The sequence below is a fragment of the Pezoporus wallicus genome, unplaced genomic scaffold (genome assembly GCF_028554395.1).
Source record: "Pezoporus wallicus isolate ANWC-B61680 ecotype Strahan unplaced genomic scaffold, APGP_CSIRO_Pwel_v1 contig_7066, whole genome shotgun sequence".
Classification (NCBI taxonomy): Eukaryota; Metazoa; Chordata; class Aves; order Psittaciformes; family Psittacidae; genus Pezoporus; species Pezoporus wallicus.
Window position 1 is genome coordinate 3212 of NW_026640426.1, and position 23532 is coordinate 26743.

Sequence of the window (23532 nt, forward strand, 5' to 3'; positions counted from 1 at the left end):
TTTTTGTGTGGCCACCCAGCCAATTCTTTATCCATCAAGTGGTCCATCTATTAAATTGATGTCTCTCCAATTCAGAGACAAGGATGTCGTGTGGGACAGTGTAAAAAGAAAATTTTAGATCTTTAGAAGCTGTAGTAACTTTTCTTAACAGTGATCCGTCCATATGTAACATCTTGCTTTAAAAACTCAAGAAATAATTACATGAATCCTTATAATGTCCTTTCCTTACCATGTCCATATAACTTGTATCATCTTCCAAGGTCTTACGACTGTGGCAGTTGCTGAAGATAATGCTGTTACATATAGAGTTTAATCACTTCATCACTGACAGCTGAGGGAGTTAATACACTGAGGTCTGTAAACAGTAATGTAATGAGTGATGGTGATGTGTAGTCAGTCCAGGGATGCTCCTCTGTTAGATTCTGGTTTGTTTTCAGAGTGTCTGCTTTGTACTTAAACTTATCTTGGACATCCTGCTGGTTCAGAGGGAAAAGCCTCACAAATTTGAAACTTTCAGCTACCACATAAAATGACTTATTCTGTGCTTTTGCACACACAGCAATTTGATTAGTGCCAATCTTGTTGATAATGCCACCACTTTCAGCTGCTCCTTCAGCACCAACTATCTGCTTTCTTCACAATGTAGCCAACTGCAACATCCAGAATCACAGTCACGGGAATGTCCAGCTTCCTCAGGGGTTTGCCATTTTTTGCCCTGCTTGATCTGGCTGCAATTCAGTGGCATAAACACTGAATCGCTTCTTTGCCTCAACAACTGCTTCCCTCTTTTCCAAAATGATACGAGGATTTTTTTGAGGTTTTAGTACTTACATCTTTTCAGTAATTTCTTGGTTAGTGTTGGGTTTTATTTAAAAAAGAAATTCCAAAAATTAATTACATTGTTATGTAGGAACTTAAAAGACTAAAGCAGAATTTGTTTGTGCATACTGAACATAACAGAAAGATCAGCGTAAAATTCTGAGGAAGGGTTTCAACTCTACTATATAGTATTAAATGTTGCAAATATATGTGCAACTGGAATGACATGTCTGTTTTGGTAATTTAGTTTTTCACATAGCACAAAGTATAAGCTGCTTGTGCTGTTTCTAACCATGGCATCCTTCTTCTTCTTTTTTTGTTCATACAGTGGTATTCCTCGTTATTTTAAGTTCAAGGGAGGATGTAGAATTTTATATTTGAGATTGGCATTGACTCTTTCAGAACATAGGCTGCGATTAAAGAAACATTAATTGCAGGAAAGTACTAGTGATACAAAGCCTGACACTAGCTCTGAATAGAAATGTAGAAATGTCACAGCTGCAATTCAAGTATGATCGAGTCAACACAGCATGGAGGAACTTCTTCTGTTTGTTGAAATACTTAGTTTAACTGTACAGTGTTGATAAGGATGTCTTTTCTTGTAGTGTTATAAAGATCATTATTGAGCTGATGCAAGTGGCTACAAACTTTTGAAAGTCAGGCATATATGTTCATTAATTTCTTCTCTATGCAGCATTTATTAAAATGCATTTGTGAGGCCACATATCTTTAAAAATAGGAACACTTGACAAATTGTCTGATTTATCTGTTTGTCTGTTATGACCACAGATTCCAGAGCAGTTTGGTCCAGTAAGAACTGTAGCAGAGGGAAAAGGGGACGTTGTATTAATAGGAACCACCAGAAACTTTGTCCTGCAGGGCACACTATCGGGAGATTTTTTCCCCATTACCCAGGTAAGCTGTTGCCTTACAAGAACCTTTCAAAGTGTGTAATAGCAGTAAATTGCTTAAAGTTAAGTTTCATAGCCATGCATCTGTTTGATTCATTATTGCAGTAATTTTGGCAATAATATTATAAACATGCATCTATCTAAGCCAACATATTTTTCTAATGCTTTAATATATGGTTTAGTAATTTTAATCCTGTTTAAACATGTTTAGTTATGATGGTGCCGTGCTTCTTGTCAAGAATTATTTCTGCTTGTGTAGGGTCACACTGATGAGCTCTGGGGACTTGCAGTCCATTCCTCTAAACCTCAGTTCTTCACTTGTGGACATGACAAACACATTACACTCTGGGATGCAACCACTCATCATCCTATCTGGAACAAGATTATAGAGGTACAAATTTATTAAACACAACTCTGCTCTTATAGAACTTCTCAAGTAATTTAGGTTTTCAAAAGATAATTGATTAAAAAAAAGAGAGTAATAAAATGTCTTTCTGAAAATGGATGTAAAACTCTTAAAACCAAGAATTATAACCCTAGGTTATATGGATCCATGTCCTGTATTATACAGAAGTGCGGTTTTGGGGCCTTAAAACTCATGTTGATAAGACTTTCTAAATACAATACATCTGCAAGAAGTGTATGCTCCTGCATCAGGTTGAAGCAGTCTTAACAGAAGAGCATTTGCCAAACAGTCTTTCATAGTATCCCACTCCAGAGATATGGACTTGGTAAATCATCCTTGCTTGGTGAATGTGGAAAACTGAATTTATTCTGTCTAACCAAGGTCATATGTTCTAAGGTACATATTTTTGTTGAGTTCTAAATCAATTGGAGAGACCAGATCAACAGTTCTGGTGCCCCACAGATGGAGCTGTGTTTCCATAGTTCAGTGCCTTGGTTATAAAGACAGATTGGCCTGTAGCATAAGAACTTAATAGAAAGGAAAATAAAAGTAGTTCTTTCATTCTTCAAAAAAAAAAAAGGAAACCAATAATAGTAAGGGTTTGGCCTGAGAATCAGGCAGATAACTGCGTTTTCCTACCTTCTAATAATTTTAGGGCTTAAAATATGTTAATATGATTTGGGCTCTCTCCCCTTCATTCTTTAAGAATACTGTAGTTGGGCTTCAAGGGAATGGTCAAACCTTGAGATGCACCAAAATCTTAATGTGCTTGCAAATCTCTTGAACTACTACCAGGATGTCAAATGCAAGATCAAATAGATAGCAGCACACTTAGGTTATGAACTTCAATAATAAAACATATTTTTAGAAACCAGTGAGCAGTTACAAACCAAATTTTCCTGGACCTGTCTTGGTAAACTCTCTAAGAAAAGATAACCCCATGCCTTTTTTGTTCTGAAATACAACAGTAACAGTGCATTGTATTGTACAGTAAGGAATATGAACACACTAGATTGCAGATATCCTTCACATGAAATTCAGAGTGGCTCAAACAAAGATATAACTGAAAACTTTTACATAGACCTTTCTGGTCTTCAGCATAGGGTTTTATTGTGGAGACTTCATTTGATTATTTAGAAATAGTGCAGAACTGGTTTTGTGCAAGCTTTGTTTATAAATATCCTGAAGTGGAGAGTAAAACCATTGGTACCACCTTTTATGCTTTCCTAATAAGTTTCTTTTTTTGTCAAAAAAAACCCACTGTCGTTTGACTCAATTTCAGGTACTACTGTGATCCTTTGCTCAGCTTAAATGTGTTTTTGTATACTTACGTACATGCTCAAAACCACTGGGAGAACAAGAAACTAGTACTTCTGATATATTTCTCATTACAGAACAATTTACTGATGAGGGCCTATAGTCATGAAGAGAAGTGCAAAATTTAGCACTTGTTTGCAGTTTAAAGAAAAGAGCATTTAGAAGTTTGGTTTTATAGTGAAACATCATTAGTGGAGATAAGTACAATATGGGGAACAGGAACAAATCTATTAATCAGATAAGCTGTTATCTTAGAAATAAAAATACTTAAGTAATCATCAACCCAAAAAAAGGATATAATTTCCGTTGTATTATCCTTTATGTCCTCTGAAAAACAGAGCTGGAATTTAGCTTATTATGACTTACAGTGGGCTTCAATTAATACTTAGCTGCTGTTTTCCAAATGTAAGGCATTCTCTAAGAAACTGCTGTTATTGAAATATTTAAGGAACTGCTTTATTTACCTGGATTCTTTTGAAAAGTTTGATGGCAACAGCAGTAGGGCTGTTAAGCTAGGCTTAGATTTATTTCTTTTTCCCTCCAAGTACACTCTGCTTCATTAAGGCAAGATTTCTATTGACAATAATCTCCTTATTAACCACTTGAAATGTATGAGACTGTTTCATAGATCAGTGATTCATTATCTGAAGTAAGTGAATAATTTCATGTTAACCTATTTTTGTCATGGAGATCTATGTAAAATCTTTTTAATGTGGTTATGAGTGCAATTTACTGCTCAGGTTACATGCACTGTTTGACTCTCCAGTTTTTTCAGGAGAATATTTCAGCATTCACTATGAAATTATACTTTTAAAAAATTAGCAAATTTTCCTGTCTGGAATACTGAAATGGATTAGAACATGCATACAGAAATCCTGCATCTCAGCAATTCTCTGAAATTTCTTGAGTGTTAGTAACATCTCTGAAATTAGTCACTTGGTTAAAAATAATCAGCATATCCCTTATACCTAGCCTTTAGGGCTAGTAATTACAAATTGGTAGAAATGTGAACAAACTTACTAAAATGGCTACAATGTGATACTGGTTTAGGATATAGAAAATCCAGGAGGTAAGCATTTCTGTGAGATATACTGCTGGATTTTTTCAGTTTTTTTTTCCTGCCAAAAATAACTAAAATGCATCAGAAAGGGAATGGGGGAAGCTATTTATTTTGGGACTTTCTGCAATAACATGAAGGGCTCTGGAGCTCATTCTTTATAACTGAACAAGTATTAGAAAGAAAATGCTTACCTGGTTTTTAGGCATGTGTTTAAATTGTAAGAAAAACACTGCAATTCTACCTCCATAATAATACTGCAATTCTGTCTCCATAATAATACACTGCACATAGTAAAATGTTTTAAAATGTCCCATAATAATACACTATACAAAGTAAAATGTTTTAAAATAGCATATCAAAATAAGAAACCCAGTTTATGTCCTAAATCTCCCACTAAGCTGCAACTGGCAGACACTGAAAAAGGTGTCAGTGTGCATAGAAGCTAGACCTTACCGCTCCACACAAAGTGGTACATACCTTTGTTGAATACTTGCTTGTCCTTTAGGCAGTAGGTAAACTGCAGCTTTGGTACTTAATTCTTAGTTCAGCTCTAATTTAAGAAGTTATTTTTATCTCTTACTTGTTTGTGATTTGTTGAGAAGCTGCCTTTGCCAATGTTATTGTTATGAAATCGCTTGCCAAGTTATTTTTAGATAGTGAAGAAAAAAAAAACAATGGGCTTGTATGGAGGGGGATGGGAATCTATTAGGTAATATTTCAATCAGTTAAAAAAGCTTTTTTGTCTCAAGATTGTATTTAAGAGGGAAAAACACCAACCCCAAAACAAAACAGTAAACCCCAAGCAAAACAAGACGGACTTACTCTGCTCCTGAGACAGATAATTGAACTGTGTTTCTGTTCTAACTTGGACTGGTAAAAAAAGTGTGCTTCCTTCTGAAACTTTTTAGGATCCAGCACAGTCTTCAGGTTTTCACCCCTCAGCATCTGTTGTTGCAGTAGGGACGCTGACTGGAAGGTAAGATGTGCAGAGCTACACCTGAGGCACCAACAAACACAATACTTCCAGATCACCTACAAGTTCATGATCTTGTTTTGCAGATGTATGCATGACATGTATTCATTCTCTATTGATTTCTGCTGAACTTCAAAGTGAAATTTCTGTTGCCTTAGTGCCTAGAAACCCTAGCCTTAGACCAGTACCTGTGTTTGCTGAGAGCTGCTCTGGGAGAGCAGCAATCTAACATTAGTGGGAGGAGGTGGATTTGAACATGGCGAGATGTCTAGGTTATCAGTGATACATGTGAGGTGCTGTCACCATAAGTGACCTACATGTTAAATCTTTGTGTCCATCATGGCAAAGGAGAGACTGAAGAAGGAATTTGAGATAATGGGTTAACTTTGCAGATACATTTAGAGATCTCAGAGTCCTGTAGGGCAGTGTAGAGGAAATCGCATATAAAAGTTGCTCATTGGAAAATGTAGTGAGTGGTTTATTATCTCTAATGCAGTGACAACAAGAGGCTGTAACAAAAATTTGACAAATGTTCCACTGTGCTAGACACAGTGTAAAAATGCATATTAAGAGACTTGTTCTGTCTGAAGAGCGTAAGGCAAAAACAGACAAAACCAGGATGAAAGATGGTATCTTCATTTTTCAGGGCAGATTGAGCCCTTAGTCATGTAGTGGGTCAATGGCGGCCCTGGGTATAACCTTGGAGGTCTGTCACAGGAGGGAGTGCCTTTGCCATAACTTCGTCCTTCCCTTTAATGTCACTTGAGGGCAGACTTTGCTGTTAGTATAGAAAACAGTTCCACTTAACTGAGAACGTATAGGATGCTTAGAGGTTAAGAGCCAAGATTGTTTCGGGCTGTATATCAATCCTAAATAAAGGATTTACTTTAGTTACTGGGCAAAGTAAATCAAAAGGAGAAGATTTGAAAGGAATCTTTACTTTGTCTTTAGTAATTTGATGCAAGTATTGAATGCAAATTTTATCTTTATCCTATCTATACATTTTCACAAATTAAATTTTAGTTCTTTAAAAGTAATTAAATTAGTTAAAAAGTTAATAAATCAATTAACTTAAAAATAAATTAAGAAAAAAAGCTAGTCTTTCAACCAAAGAGAATGGTCCTGATTCTTGCTTGTGTTTTCCTTTGCCCTAGGATTTAATGTAGGCATCAGTTTAAACATCAGCATAGCATAGAGGAAGGGCATTAAAGGAGGTCATTATATGTAATGCTTACTTTATTCTAATGCATGACATAGTAAAACAGACCAAAATTTGAAGATTTATATCAAGGTCAGTGTCTGATTATTTTTCTGATTAAAAAACATGGGAAAGAAACTATCTTTGTCTTAAAGTAAAAACAAACCAAAGTAGCAGTTGCTGTTTTTCTTTTTTGGTGTAAAACTTATGCTATTTTGACAGAATTTGGTCAAGATTACAGTAGATTTAAATGCCTTATGGAATGATTTATTGGCCTCTTTCTGTATTTACAACAGGTGGTTTGTATTTGACACAGAAACAAAAGACTTGGTCACTGTACACACAGATGGAAATGAACAGCTGTCTGTAATGCGTTACTCACCAGGTTTGAGAGCATTTATTTACTGGACAAAAAAAGAAGTGATTTTTTTTTTTTTTTTTTTAATTAAATTTGGGTTTGGTTTGTTTTAAAATAATTTCCCACTTGTCATACTGAAGCTGAAAATAAATACACCATGAAACACTGGCAACACTGAATGGATGGTGTCTTAAGCTCTATTTTCTTTTCCTTCCCTCACTCCCACACATGTTCAATATGGTTTCACTGAAAAGAAAACAAACACATATAACTTAACTGCACAGGTTATTGCAATCAGGTTAGTCCTAAATGGACTGTGGTCATGTGGTTACAAGAGTAATGTTTGCTGCATAAACTTGCTGTTTTGTAAACTTCAAATGTGCATCGATATCCATCTGAAAAAGAAAAAATAGAGCAATTCCTCTTGCCCGTGACACAGTAACTTCTCCTAAGTTCTTTCTTACAGAAATAATTACAGTTCACTTTTGTTGTTTATAGATGGAAACTTCTTGGCAATCGGTTCCCATGACAACTGTATTTATATATATGGCGTAAGTGAAAATGGAAGAAAGTACACAAGAATTGGCAAATGTTCGGTAATTAACCTTTTTCTCCTAGTTCAATATTAGTAACTTAAGCATGTTTTGTAGCACGGTGTTAATACTGTCATATTTAGAGACAGTGTTAGTGAAGTTAATACAGTATTTTTCTCTTTGTAGGGTCATTCCAGCTTCATTACTCATCTGGATTGGTCTGTTAATTCACAATATCTTGTGTCTAATTCAGGAGACTATGAAATCTTATACTGTGAGTAAGAATTATATTTAGTCCTTTTGTGCAAAGTTAGGGCAGTCTAATGCAGATTTAAAATTTAAAGGAGACCATATAACTGCCAAGATAGACCATAGGTTTTAATTCATCTGGTGCAATCAAAAATCTATATAATTTGAGAATTCAAGATGTTATCACCTGGTTGTTCGGGTTTTTTTCTTTTGTAGGGATCCCCTCTGCTTGTAAACAAGTCGTGAGTGTTGAAACAACTAGAGATATAGAATGGGCCACTTACACCTGCACTTTAGGATTCCATGTTTTTGGTAAGTATATTGCAGGCTCTTACCATTCTTGTTATTAACAAACCCTTGGATTGCCAACTCTTTCTTATGAAACATAACTATTCATATTTCAGGAAAAAATGCAGAACTTCTGTTATGCCATTTTTATTACAATCTGTCCTCTTATTTCAATCCAGAAAGACTCTGATTTAATATTGTTGCTAGCTTCAAGTACAAATATTAAATTACAACAAAAGTAGGAGACAAGGAAGAAATCACACACTGCCCTTTCTGTCACACTAGTTACTTCTCATAATTTTTATTCAAAGTACCAGTTCTATGGAATTACTTAGGCAGCTGCTGCACCAAATCCCCTTGCCAGAGCCAGTTTCGCTTGCAGTAGGTACTGTGCAAACACAAAATGGCTGACAAGACTCCTTTATGAAGTACTTGCAATGTGTTTTGATACACTGTCTAGCATTTAGGTGAAAGGAATGCAAGAAGAAACAAGAAAAACCTAACAAAATCAGGACAATTTTTTTTCCATGGGACTTCATGTGCAGAGCACAAAGCATCATTATGCTATGCACACAGAGCAGACAGATCATTACAAAATCTGAGTATGAGAAGCTGCCGTTCTTAAGGCCTCAAGATAAAATAGGAAGCAGTGGTAGAGTTCAGAGGAGAGTGTGGTTTTGTACAAGCAGTAAACATGGAAAATTCTCACCCATGTTTCAACTAAAATAGATGCAGTAATGTTTTTACAGGCAGCCAGAAAGGACGTTTTAAGCACCTAAAGATGGGATGGCAATATCAATATGCTGGGAAGTCACATTCAAATTTTATATAATTTAACTGACAAGCAGTGCTTGGGTATCACTACAACATGGAGATTTAGTAACAGGAGGAAATCCCAGAAGACTTGGCTGCATGTTGACATAGTGTGCTCCTCATATGAGGGATGAAGGCCCTTATAGTAGAAATGTTAAGATATTCCTGGGGTTTGAGTATATGTGAGACACAGTTACAGAGCTACAAAGTCTTTGCATTTAGCATTACAGGTTCAGATGTTCTGACACACTACTTTGAGTGAATATTCCTCGCTTTACAATTTGGATTCATGCAAAATGTAGTGGTGGTAGAATATGGGGCTGCTTTTGGTGCATAGAGAGTCACAGGAGAGGAGTGTCATACCTGAAAGGGGTTTTTTCCTCTTGCTATAGATCAACTTTTGGAGCCAGACTGTCGAACAAAATGATCTCCTGGGCCAATGGGGAACTTGGGGATACTGCATATACATTGTTACACTTTCAGTCCTCCATGATGAACTGGTTTATTGTAAGCTAAAGCAACAAGGGTAGTAAGTAAAAGTAACTGCTAAGTTTTCATACTTATCATAGTTACTATTTTAGTAATTCCATAGAGATTGTGAGGATGTTCATCAAAAGAAGGGAATTTTAAAGTAATAGGATATAACTTAGAAAGGATATGCAATGTACAAGAAGAAAATATAATACCATATATACTGAGGATTCATAGCTATACGCTTAGGTTCAGACTGGGAAGTTGCAAGGATAATGCATAATAATTATAGATGAAATGGTGGCAGGGTTATACTGTTGTCCATCCTTCCAGAACAATCAAATGAAGAGAGATCTTTTTAATAGCTAGCAGTATCAGCCAAAAAGAATTGCGAAGGATGTGAGATTTTAACTATTCCAGTCTCTTCTGGAAAAAAAAATTGCACTATAGTGACTAACCAGCAAGTTCTCAAAATTCTTCTGATACAGGAAATAGATAAGCACTTCAAGGGGAGTTTCTTCCAGATTTGATTCCGGGGAGTTGGAAAGAATATGCTGAGAAAGTGAATGCATCATATGTAGGAATGACTGTGGAAACAGGGAGGTGTGATCCTTAGTACAGGAAGCAAAAAGAACAACTAAATGAAAATAATGGACTTGAGGGAGGCAAACTGCAGAAATGAAAGCCCTGTTAGGGAAGATCTGAAGCTGGAGGAAAGGCGAGATATGGTAGTTCCTTAGATGGTATGAAGTGCACAAACTACTAGCCCAGAGGAAAGATAGGAGTGACAGCAAGACACAAATTTGGTTAAACTGCTGTTGCCTTTTCTTAAAAGGAAGAGGAATGCAGAAAGTAGAATCTCTTGGGAGGACCAAGGAGACACATAATCAAAGCTAAAACATAAATGCATACGCATCAAGCACAGAAATAACAGAAGGGCCAGTGACAGTATTGGTCTGTTATGCAGAGAGGACAGAGAGTAGACACTGCTAAGACTGAAGTGTTAAAAAACCTAACACTTCTCTCTCTTTTTTTAATGTCTTTATTTGAAGACTTACTGCAATCTGATGCTAACCCAGTTAGTGCCAGTAATGAAAGGATAAGACCTCTGCTTTCAGTAGGGAAGGAATACATTGGAAAATTTCATCTGAGTGTGAGGAACCTTGTTCTCTCTGTCAAAACAACTGGCTAGCATAATTTCAAGACTATTAGTACTTATTTTGCAGAGAACAGTCTGAGTACTGGAAAAAGGGAGAAGAATGAATGCAGTACCTATGGAATCATATATTTACCTTCAGAGCTCATGTGGAGAGGATAAAGTGCAGAGTTAGTGAGTAGAATAATAAATTGAAGAAGCTTATAAATTATAAATTGGAAACCAGTCCAGTAATTTTGGAAATCAGTCTACTATTCAGTACTTTGTGGCCTCAGAGCAGCTAGTATGACCACTTCAAATGCTTGTCAGTATTGCCCCACTTTTTTACAGAAGTAATCACATCATCAAGGATATGAGGCTTCTATTATGTTGATTTTTCAGTAGCTGCTGGCTGACTGAAACTAGGGGTGTTTTGTCACTCTAGCAGAACCACCTAAAAATCACAACTAATATGCATAGCACTAGGAGATCAACATAACCAATGTAGAGGGGAAAGAATATTGATCTGTTGGACACCTTTCTTCAAGCATGCGAACTGATTAGTCAGCCTGGAAATGTTTATAGAGACAATTCAACTGAAAATCAACAGCATATAAAAAAGTGTATTCAAGGGAGGATATTTTAGTGATACAAACACATGTAATTGTGAAGGATTAAAGACGTTAAGACACTTACTGAACTGTATGCCTTTGCAAGAACCGTGTGCTGCTGGATATGCAAGTAAGGCATCGGTTCATATCACATGCCCCGTTTTGGAAAAATGGATATTTGAAGGTGAGGGACAGGAACAGAAGAAATGTAAGATGCTGTGGAAAGCCATACAATACTGCAAGCAGAGCAGAGCTCAGACTGGTTGCATTCAAAACCGACTAGAAGAATATACAATTCATATTATATTTGTTTGAATATATTTATTACTGGCATGTATATAATTACAGTGTATATAATTTGTAGGTGTTGTGAAGCTGCAGGATTAGCAAATTGTCTTGAGAAATAGATGATTGGTATGAAAAAAAGAGGCAATTCAACAGGGGCAAATAGGAGGTTATTTACTTGAACAGCAGAACCCAGTTGCACAAATACAGAAGGGAGGAGAGAAGGTGAGAGAGGAGATCTCCACAGAAAGATCAGATTACTTTTGCAAACTGAACAGAGTCAACAGCATTATGCTGTTGTAGGAGAGGCAAATGCATTACTGGGATGTGTAATGAAAAAGATACCATGCAAAATGTGAAGTAATCATCCATTTATCAGTATCTGCTCCAGTCACAGCTGGAATAGCTGCTTCTGGTTTTTACACATTGGACCAACAGATAATGTGCTGAAGAATTATCCATTTAATACTGTTCTGGGAGAAAAGATGTAATTAATGCATCTTAGTGATGAGGAGGAGAAGAAAAGCATAGCATCAGTCTTCAAATGTAAGAAAGGAAATGGTTTTCTTTCTGTGTCTGCAGAGAATGAAGAAAAAATTGAGTAATTTTTCAGAAAAGGGGATTCACTTTACATATTAAAAAAAACTGGCTGTGAGGCACTAGAATAAATTTTGTATCCCTTCCCCATTTCAAAATGGCAGTCTTACTTCTTAAACCATTTCCTTTATCTCCAGCTTGTCACAGTGACTTGTTGAGAAGACTCCTGCCTCTTTTCAGCTAGCATCTGATGTTCATACAGCTTCCATTTTGTCAAAGCAGTTATTTAAAACAGTTTTTCTCTGTCTCTTCGTTCTATGTGTTCATAACTCTGCAAGTAACAATTACCATGTTTCTTCTTTGCACCTTCCTCTAAGCCTCATTTCTACTGTCCCTGATCTAGCAAAGAGGTGATTCCACACATATTAGGAGAGTTACGGGCAGTCCGCAAATCAGTACTTTGCATTTCATTTTATTTACTCCAAATTGTAATTCCTTATAAAGGCATGGAATCACTTCCTCAGTGCCTTTGAATACAATGATACAGTGCAGTGATACAAAGACTGTATTTGGGCAGAATCCCATGTGGGTTGAAGGCAAGCTCTTTCCACGGTGCAGGGCAGACGCCTGCTTTGGTGTTACGACTGGCCCAAAGAAGGAGAAGCTGGAGTGTGCCTGCCCTGCCCACAGGCTTAGGCATCCTTCTAGGAGATGGGAGGGCAAGCAGGAGTAGCAACTCGGCCACCCTGACCTGTAATAACAACAAAGAACATGCCCTCAAGTGGTGGGACTTCAGGGGGACACTGCAGAGGATATGTGACATACGGACCGTTATTGAAAATTGTAATGCCAAACCATAATGGGAGAACACACACTCTAATTGATTATGTCAGTTGTCTCTGAAAGTTAGGTGTCAATTATGTTGAGTAGGGATTAGGTAAAATCTGAATTACAAAAATGATTTTAAAAAAGCAAACCACCGCAGTACTGCATACATAAAATTAAACTGCAGTAACTGGTTGGATTTTATTACAATTCCAGTTTATTACAGGCAGGTATTCAGAGGCTTTAAAGATGTGGCACATAGATAGGGTCCTTGCATTGATGAGCTTACAGTTTAATTTTAGAACACCACTTGGTGCAAGAACAGCAAATAGAGTATTTGAGGAAGTATGAGAATTTCAGCAAAACAAAAGCACTCTAAAAATTTATAGTAGGTTCAGTTTCTTTTTGAGGGATCTCTTAATTATTAAAAACATTTTAAACTCTCTAAATTCTTGTTTCATAGATTTTAAGCTTTAGTAATATGAAAAGTGTGTTGAATCATATATAGGTAGTTTTTCAGACTACAGTAGTATAAAGTATGTTAGCTTATACATAAGCAGAAGGGAAAATAAAAGCAGTAACTTATTTTTCTACATAAACACATGAAAATTCTTTTAGCTTCAGACACATGGTCATAATTCAGCAGAATTCTTCCTTTTTTGGAGTAAAAAGCACTTTGACTAGGGGAAATACAGTATTTGTTTATGTGCTTGATTTCCTATTAGTATCTGGTCTTTGCTGGTATGGAAGTACACATAGTGGCTCAGCAGCAGTTATAGTTATTGTTTTATCTTCTCTCTTTTTTTTTTTTTAAACAAGTAATCCTTTATTAATATTTTAATAAAGACTTAAGCTGTCACTTCAATTTCCTTTATGAAAACCTTTAATTAGTCCCTCTGTGTTTCAGGTGTATGGCCTGAAGGTTCAGATGGAACAGATATCAATGCTGTCTGTCGATCGCATGGGAGAAAACTGCTATCAACAGGGGATGATTTTGGCAAAGTACATCTCTTCTCATATCCATGTTCACAATTTAGGGTAAGGTGTTTCCAAAAAATTTACTCTTATAATTTGCAAAATTGCATTAAGTGTTGTTTTCCTATGGGCAACAAAAACCCCAACCAACAAACAAATATACAAGCCCCCTCCTCAAACAAAAGAATGCGAATATGTTTATGCCTGAGGAATTTACTTAGGGTTAATTGAAACTACAATTAAATTTAAAGTTTAACTTAATATCAAAATACTTTAAGGGAATGATGTGATGCCTTGGTTTCACTGTTGTATGAATGTTATAACGATATGATTTTATGACAGCTTATATTCTCACTACTGTGGTGTTTTCTAGGCTCCAAGCCATGTGTACGGTGGACATAGTAGTCATGTAACTAATGTAGATTTTCTCTGTGAAGACACCCATCTCATCTCCACAGGCGGAAAAGATACAAGTATTATGCAGTGGCGAGTCATTTAAAGGAAACATCAGTGTGAACATACACAGTTGAGTCGACCATGCACAGAACTTATGTATAAACTGTATATGTAAAACTGAACAGTATGTTTGCAGTTTAGCCTGGTCACTGTGATTTTTGTTTAAAAGATTCTTACAAACCTCAGGAAAATGAAGCCCTGCGCTGGTTATCTTACTCAGTCTAGTGATTTATATTTTTTTTCATTGTGTCACACCTTAAGAATGATCATTTTCTGTTGTACAATACACAGTACAGTACAAGTTTAATATAAGAAATGTGGCTTGACAGTTTGCAATACAGTGGTATCAGCAGAATGTGACTGTCTTAAATGTTTTCTATAAACACGGCTAAAATGGTCACAAAAAATGCCTTTCAAAGACTGTATATATGTGCTTATTTGTTTCACTATCTACACTTTGTACTTATTTAGAAAAATCTATTACAATGTCAAGGTACCGAATAGTTCCTGATGGAGGATGAAGGGTAGATGCAGAAAGTATAAACTGAGATGTAAGATGCAAAAACTAGCGTTCTAGACCTGAAAATGTGAATGCTGGTAAGTTTGCATTCTCTTGGGAGCAGCACACCTTGGGAATCACCTGTGAGGAGCTGTGTTCCCTTTTAAGTGAATCAGCAGATTATGCCCCAGTTTGACCTGAATATCTCAGCAGGGTTTACATATGTCTATGTGGTTCAGGTGTTCCATATGAGTTTAAATTAAAAGTATTTTTACTTGTACATGAACATTTTCTTTTTGAAAACGAAACAAAAAAGCTTAGCCACATCTCCATTATTGGTTGCTGTATTTAACTAATATGTATATTAATCCGCATGATGCTATATTGTACATGTATAAGATTTTAGCAGTTCATAACAAATGGTAAGGCAATCTAGCTTTACTTTTTTATGCTTATGGATATTGTATATTTGTATTTTAAGACCAAGTAGACCAAGTCTAAAGATATCTTTTTAAGTGTACCATAAACCTGCAGGGGGTAAAAGAAGTCTTGGAAGCCTACATGAGATATTAATGTGTAACTTCTGGCCCCTGTGTTTTGTGCATGGATGAATATTTATAGTACGAAATAAGATTGTGTTTTGCAATGAAGTAATAGTGGAGGTGGCATAAAATGGTTAAGAAGGCCTTATAAATGTTGATTGTGACACAGATTGAAATGTATTGTTTACTTCAAGGAATGTATCTGAAGAATTTAAAAAGGAGTTTTAAGCGCTCTCAGAAAAGGTGATATTAAAATTTTGCTTGTAATGGACAGTAAACGTTAATTCTCTGAACTCTAAAGCACTGGTTGTTTAGAGTGATTTAAGCAAAATGGAATCAATAAATTTTGAATTTTTTTTTTTTAATTGCATCTCCAACCTCCTACACTGAAAGTGCAGGACACCAATAAACATCTATTAAAGTGTATTTTCAATGCATTCTTCCTGTTTAGTGAAATATCTTTATTTCAACATGAAATACTTATAGAAGAGAGGGCGTTACTTAATTACTCACACTTGTAATTTCTCTATTAGAGCTGTATTTGAAAATATTTGGGGAATAAACTCTAGATTTTTGGGATACATTATGAGTGAACAAGATGCTGGAATGTGATTCTTAATGCACACCTAGAGGGTGAAACTCCACAGCAGGGAAGGACAGGCCACATGCTTTCACCTGCAGCCTGCCTTGGTTCTGCCTCTAGTACGCATCAGTTATTTCTGAGCGCTAGGCTGGTGGAGGGGTGTCATTGCATTGCACAGGGTTATGCTCATGCGAAGAGCTCCTGTGTTAGGAACTTGTCCTCAGGCAAGACTTTTCAAGGCCAGGGTTTTAGGGACACTTTAATATGACATTATCTATCAGTGCCACTGAAGGAAGAGGCCTTGCCCCCAGATGCAGCACAAGAGTTTTTGTGACCATAGGGAGAACCCAGCTGGAAGATGGACCCAGGTTAAAATCACTTCAGGGGAAATACAAAAAAATAAAGGCCAAGCAAGCAAACAAGTACAGCAACAGAGAAAATCCTCTTTGTCCTCAGTTTCCACATCTGATTTAGCTGTGCAGCTATATCAGCGCACATATTGAGCTTCTACAGAGGAAAGAGCAAGGTGAAGAAGAAAATAAATGGGCAGAGGAGCACTGGCACAACTTCTGATCACGATGTCAATCTCTCTCTGTATGAAGTGTGTGAAACTAAGGCGTAGTTTCCCTACCATTTCTAGGGTTGATCCAGTCCCAGGGGGTTTTAATATGCAAGTGACAGGTTCTCATCTTGTCTGGATACTTTATAGATTATGCCACAGTACTTTCTGTTTATTATTTATTTTGTTTTGCTTTTGCAGATGGGGTGCTTTCAGGTTTTCTGCTTTCAGAACTGTAGGTGATTTGTCATTACTTGCAACAGAGAAAACAGAAGCTGTAAATTGGATTGGGCCATTTCCTTTTCATCCTTCTCCCATGGTGCTGGTCTTGGGATGTGATAATGTATTTGTGATCCCTTTCTTCATTTTAAACTATTATCCCTTACAAGAAAAAGATGAGGAATCCGAGGAATCCTGCATGTTCATCCCTAGTGCCAATGATCAAAAGGGATTTTCAACAACCCCATCCCATCTGTGCCTCTGCTGCTCCTCCATTTCTAACTTTTGCTGTTAAATCTGTCTTTGTTCCTCTATGAAGACCTGATAAACGTATTAACTGAATTGGCACATGGTGGATAACATCTTGAGCCAAATATCCGTTTGATGACTGTTAAAGTGATTCTTCTGTCTTTATCCAGGAAATACTACACAATTTTGCCATTGTTATATATAATCTTCAGCTCTCCCTACTTCCACCCTTATTCTTTGGCTCTTGGGTTTATTTGTTTTCTTGGTAGTGTTCTCTTTCGTACTTTAAAAGAGAAAAAAAAAACGGGGGGGGGGGGGGTGGCTGGAATGGTGTGTGGAAGAACGAGTTATTCCCAAACTTGGCATATTTCATCCCCTTAGCAGCACCTGGGACTCTCACCTGATGCTCGCTCTGTGGCAATTGTCTTTTCCTGACTATCCATGGAGTGTAAGGCTGGTTCTCAAGTCTGTGGCTGGAGATACAGCCAGGCTTCTGCTGCTGCTGGTTCCCTCCCCTGATCTTGGCTGCAGCAGGTGTAGCATTGCTAAGAGACTCATCTCTTCATGTTTCTTGTGTACTGAAAACCAAAAGGGAAAAGGAAAAAAACAATAAACAGCAGTGCTACACAATACAATTACTCAAAACTCGCCGACCAATACCCAGCCTGACCCGAGCAGCAATCAGTCCCTTCTGGTTAACTCTCCCCAGTTTATATATAGGGCATGACGTGCTGTGGTATGAAATACCCTTTTGGCTAGTTTGTGTCAGGTGTCCTGTCTCTGCTTCCTCCCAGCTTCTTGTGCCCCTCCTCACTTGCAGACCAGGAGAGGCTGAAAAGTCCTTGATCAGAGTAAGTGCTAAAACAACTAAAACATCAGTGTGTTATCAGCACTATTCCCAGACTAAAGCCAAAGCACAGCACTGCACCAGCTACTAGGAAAGAAAAAAAATAATGGTTACATCAGAACCCAGGACATACGATCTTAGATTTGGAAATATTTTTAGGGTAGGGATTTTTTTTTTTCTGTTGCTTTAGGGAGTTTAGCAATGGGACTTTGTGATCCTAAACTCACTGCAACAGTACAACTGTCATGCTTTTCCAAAATAATGAGCGTATGTATTCACGTAACCCTTCTGCATCAGGATACTCAAAGTGATTAGCTACTGAAGTTGATAGTATCCAAGTCTCAAATTATACAGAAAACAGTATGTATGTTTTCAAAAGACTTTTTCTGCTTTCTTCTATATGCTTTACAATAATTATAGATTTAATCTGCTTTTTAGGATCATCGCCCATTTTCAAATAGTGGCTTTTTGTGATTTTGTTTACTACTGCCTCTTTCCATATATTTATGCCCTAAAGGACACATATTTGTATTATATCAAAACTTTTTCAACTCAATTCTATATGTACCATTTGAATTACTACCTTTGATTATTGACTATTATTACAGAGATACTTCTGGTAGTGCTTGGTTTTGACAGGTTGTTGAAACCTGACAAGTATTAGTTCAGACTTAAATGGGAATTTCAGGTTAAATATAAGGAAGAAGTACTTCGCTGTGAGGGTGGTGAGGCACTGGAATGGGTTGCCCAGGGAAGTTGTGAATGCTCCATCCCTGGCAGTGTTCAAGGCCAGGTTGGACAGAGCCTTGGGTGATATGGTTTAGTGTGAGGTGTCCCTGCCCATGGCAGGGGGGTTGGAACTAGATGATCTTGAGGTCCTTTTCAGTCCTAGCTATGATTCTATGATTCTGTGATTCTAATTTCCAGCAGATGAGCTCTACAGAAAGCAGTCACGGTATTAAAAAAAATAAAATAAAATAAAAAAATAGCAGTAAAGCAAGAAGATAAATGTAAGAGGAAGTAGTTTTTCAATGCTATTGAATTAAAAAAAAAAAAACACCAAACACACCAGTTTAAATTATTAAAAGAATCGTCTCACAAAGCAAATCAGTTTTGTTAAAATGGATTTTTTACTCTTCTAATTAATACAAGGTCATGTTTCCTATGTGAAAAGTTTGGGTCAAATTTATTCTTCTAAAGAACTAAGATTAGAGGATATTGCTTCCCTTCAAAATTATTCATGTGGTAAGAATGTCCAAGGACAAACGGAGCCTTTTTTGCAAAGGTTGGCATTTTTCGTCTCTACAGGTTCTGTTCAGAGAAGCAGGCGGTCTTTTTGCTGTGTTTTCTCCTCCATCCCTGGAACTAGGGCTGCTGATAGATCACTTGATTGCATCCTCAAAAATCCTACAGATGGCAGAGAAAATGTCAGTTTAATTACTGGTGAAAAGAACAGACTTGGGAGAAGCCTAAACAGAAATCTTTCTCTTCCATTGCTGGCTGGGATTCAGAGACATGCTGGAGCGGTCTGATCACGGCTGTGCTGCTCTGGCTGCCACAGGCTTCCCTTCAGAAGATTTGCCTGAAGGCAGAGCATCTCCTAGCCCAGAAGATGGGAGATGAGGAACCGACTCCTGAGGGGAAGGACAGAATTGCACCCAGATCTGTCTGCTCCTCGATGGAGGCTGCTGGATGAGTGAGTACATTAGCAGTTCATACTCTTGCTGGAAGAGGCTGATGTTTCTCCTTAGTCATGCAGTTCCGTGGTAATTTCATTTTCCCTCATTAAATAATTGTAGAAGACTACGTGATAATTTACATGGAGGCATTGAAGACAGCTCAGCCAAAGCTGCCATCTCATACTGTCTGGTAGACCTAATTTATGTCAGTGGTGACACCAATGGGCTCATCTGTGAAAGCCACCTGGGAAACCTTTGTCAGGCAAGACGTTTTGCAGCATTGTGGGTTCCCTTGGTCACCTGCCAAATGCGGAACTGTAAGAAGATGCCTCCTTTGACAGAGCCGCTACGCTGTGAGGGTCAGCAGATTCTGTAGGCACTTCCTGCGTTTTGTCTGTGTTGTTATGAAAGCTTGAGATCTTGGACTCCATGAAAAGTGGTTCCTCCCCTCCAGCTTCACAGTCCCAACTCAGCACGGGCTTGGTTTTACCACCTTTGGCTATCTACAAACTATATTAAATTAAGGCAGACATTTCCATTTGCTTGTAGTGGACATATCTGTACCTTAAAAGCTGCTTCTTTGCGTCTAGTCTGAGGTGCTGAGGTTATAACCGTGAGAGCAGAAACCTGTTTTCTGGGTCTCTGTGCAAGTGAACAGGCTTTTAGTAGGAGCTTCTAAGAGATGAACTTTTTTAAATCTGACCCGTGGAATTGCCTAAAATAAACATGTAGCCAGAGGGAAGCAAATTCAGCTGCTCCGTGGATTCTGGCTATCAGTGCTATGTGAACTACATTTCCTACAGGTTCCAGATTGTAGGCTAAAGAAATCTCCTTCAGGCTGTTCAGTCATTATGGTTAGAAAGCAAAAATTAAAAAGGCTGGATGAGTTCTGCAGCCACATTAGATTACTGTAATTTGCCGTTGCCTTGCGTTGCCCTTGCACTGCAGAGGCGTGCTGAAGAGGGAACTGCCTGCTTGCGGCAGCCTGAAGAGAATGCCTCTCCCTACAAAATCAGTTGCCTTGGCTGTTCGTTCTGGATTCAGTTTCTCATTAAGATAAATGTTAACATTTTAGGGCTCTTCCTTCCTGCCCAGCTTCTCCTTTTCAGCAGCTGTCATTGACATCATAAGTCCGAATTCATGACATCAGTGTATAACCACAGGGGAAGTTATTACAGCAGAGGTTCAAGTGGTTTGGCTTCTTTACAGCACCTAAAAAAGAGCAGAAGCTGAGGTCTGAGAGTCCCTGTCTCTGGCTCAAACAGTTGGAGAGCAAGCTGACAGGAGGCTCAGTTTAAGTGAAAAGCCCTCTGGCATTTCCCATATGCACAGCTCCCGTTCAGCAGCAAATCTGGCCACATGCAGTTAGGCAGCCTGGAGTGACCCAACTACTTCTGACTTCAGGAGCGCAGCATCGCCTCTGTGCTGGGATCTTTGCGATTAGTTTTGGGTGAGAACACTGCTGCTTTTGCTAAGGAAAAATCACGAATAGCCCTGGACAGATAAGACTGTGCTAGGTCCCCAAGGTCTGCCTGCAAAGCAGAGCTCTACCCAGCAGCACCTTCCTGCTTCGGCCTTCCTAGTGACTGTAAACCCCACTCTCCTGAGACAAAATGGGAAAAATATAAGTGCCAGTGGGCTCCTCCCTTTCCAAGAGAAGGTGCTGACTATCCCACACACCATCCTGAGAGCACAGCTTGGACCCTTCCTTTTGCTGGTTCCTATCTTCACTGGAGGAATATAATAAAATATAGAATTAAAGTATATAAACAATGTATTTTTTTCCTACTTATTCTCTGCTTTTTCCTATTCCATTCCACCTTCTTGTCTTCTTTCCCTTCTTTATTCTTCCATTAAAATGATTTAGCCCTTTCCATCTAATTTCCTGTTCTCTTCGTTTCTCGTCACAAGAATCCCAAACCTCTGTATTTCCCTCAGTTTTCTGTTTCGGTTCCCTTACTCCCTTTAGCTCCTGCCAGACTCTTCTGCCACTTTGTCCTAGCCTCTTCTTGCTCTTTCCTCCTCACCCCAAGACTGGATGAAGCATTGCTAAAGAAATCCAGGTTTTGGGGTCTCTCTGGTTGCAGCTTTATTTGCAGTCCCTTCAGCATGGGCCACACTGGCTGCCTGTGCAGCAGTGGGTGATGTGCGCTCTCTTGCTGCCAGGGCTTCACAAGGGCTGCCCTTTGGGCTCCCATAACAGATCAGAGGTGGAACTTAGACTTTTGCCAAATGGTCCTGAAGATCACAGGGAATGTTTAAGTGGCCAAGCACAAGGGCATGGTGATAGGTGGAAACCGAACTGAACCCCTCTGAGTTTTGGGAATCACTGAATCACACTTTGTGCCCGAATTTGGTGAGTGTATTCTCTCTGCCCCAGTGAGGTGCCCATGAAATTGTGCAACTGAAACCAAACTTGAGCTTTGGTAAAGTCATGTTGCTGTCTGAGGAACAATTGTTTAGAAATAGATGTGTATGTGTATTGCCGTACATGGTATAATGAATTGGTATAATGAATTCCTTTCAAGGGTGACTTCCACAAGGCTAAACCCTCCATGCTTAGGAAAAGCCTTCCAAAAAAACCTGTGTAAACCAGGTTATTGTGGACAATAGTGTGGCCCACAGAAAAGCTTGAGAGTTTCAAGAGAAATCTCTGAGCTGGACAAATTCAGTGGGGAAAAAAATTCCTACAAGACTTTTGCAGCAAGGGCACGTAGCTCTGCACATGGCATTGACTCACTGAGAACTGCTGGATGACCCTGAGCTCCTGATATGAGGATATTTACAGAGGATGTTGCCCAAGGCTGCATGACTGTTTAGGGAGGGTGTCCTCCTCCTCCTCCTTCTCCTAACATGAAATCTCTGAAGTGGCAACAGGCAGTTGCTGCAGCAGGACCCTGAGGGGAAAAATCCGTCAGGGTTTGCCATGCAGGAGATCTCAGCCAGGAAAGACACACCCCAGGGACAGCAGTTTGCATGTGCAGGTCTTTGTCAGCTCTGCAGGAGGATTCACAATTAGGGGTGTGAGCAGAAGCAGGAAGGCCAACGAGGCCAGCAGGATGGAGATACACCCTGCTGGGTCAGCAGTTCACCCTGGGCAAAGAGCAGGTAAATTGGCAGGACTACGTCTGAGGTTATGTATTTGTTCATACAAATTAACAGCTTAAAGTCTCTTGGAAGTCTTACTGTTCTTATAGCAATATAGTGTGAGATGTGTCCCAGCAAAACAATTACACGGTTCAGTCATGAATTTCTATCGATGCACTGATCTGGTGGGCACTTGAACCCATGAACCTGTATGAAAAAGCCTTGTGGATTCTGATACAACGGAGTTTTTTAACACTGGTCCCCTATTTCTGTGCCATTAGTGGCCAGCAAGATTAACACGTGTGACTATATAGAATTTCTTCTCCTTTTCTCTCTTGCTTCTTTATGTAAGAATAAATAAAGCAGACAGTATAATTGACCAATAATCTTACACATTCTGCATTCTGCATCAGTTCTCAAACTGCCTCATGGGCAATTAAGCCTCCCAGGCCTCTGCAAGAGCAGACATTGCACAAGTTTATAGCCAGTGAGGTGCTGCAACTTGCCCAAGGACGGCACCTCTTCTCAGGAGGCAATGCAGGTACGGAGCTGCAAGTGGTGGTGGCCTGTCCGGATGTTTGCAGTCCCCTGTGGGCAGCTGAATGTGTCAGCACTGGGGCATGCACTGGGTTTAGTTTAGCTCTTTGTAAAGACTCACGAGTGTCTCTGCAGGATCAGATGCCCCTTTCTGCTGTGCAGCCTGCACATTCAGATAAAGTCTCTGCAGAAGACGTTTTTGCTCACTCTAGTTTTATATCATAAACCATGGTACATTTTGTTGCCTATTTGATTTGTGCCTGTTATAAACCTTGCTGAAAGACATTACATTAAAAAAAACCCCACATTACCAGTGAACTCACATATGGATTTGCTCTTTTAATTGTGTTTTAAATCCTAGTGCAATTACCACGAAACTTTCTATTTTAATACGCATCTTCCTTCCCTTATGCTGTCTCCCATATGTTGCATGCGCTGGTCAGTGACCCACACTCTAAAGGATTAGTCAGATGATAGTAATGAGAAAATAGGTTTTATTTTTGCTCATTAT

The 23532-nt window shown here is 38.4% G+C and overlaps 1 protein-coding gene and 1 pseudogene across 1 annotated transcript; one reads left to right on the plus strand and one right to left on the minus strand.

Annotated features, from left to right (window-relative positions):
* Positions 1-294: 294 nt before the first annotated feature.
* LOC130604429 (translation initiation factor eIF-2B subunit alpha-like) lies at positions 295-1114 on the minus strand (annotated as a pseudogene).
* A 488-nt stretch (positions 1115-1602) lies between these two features.
* On the plus strand, positions 1603-15687 carry LOC130604422 (echinoderm microtubule-associated protein-like 1; the record flags this gene model as incomplete). The annotated part of the gene is made up of 9 exons (XM_057418930.1): positions 1603-1734; positions 1990-2121; positions 5422-5489; positions 6981-7069; positions 7541-7638; positions 7762-7849; positions 8041-8136; positions 13697-13827; positions 14138-15687. Coding segments are annotated over 9 exons (960 nt in total), but the record flags the coding sequence as incomplete, so codon positions are not given.
* Between the last annotated feature and the right edge of the window lie 7845 nt (positions 15688-23532).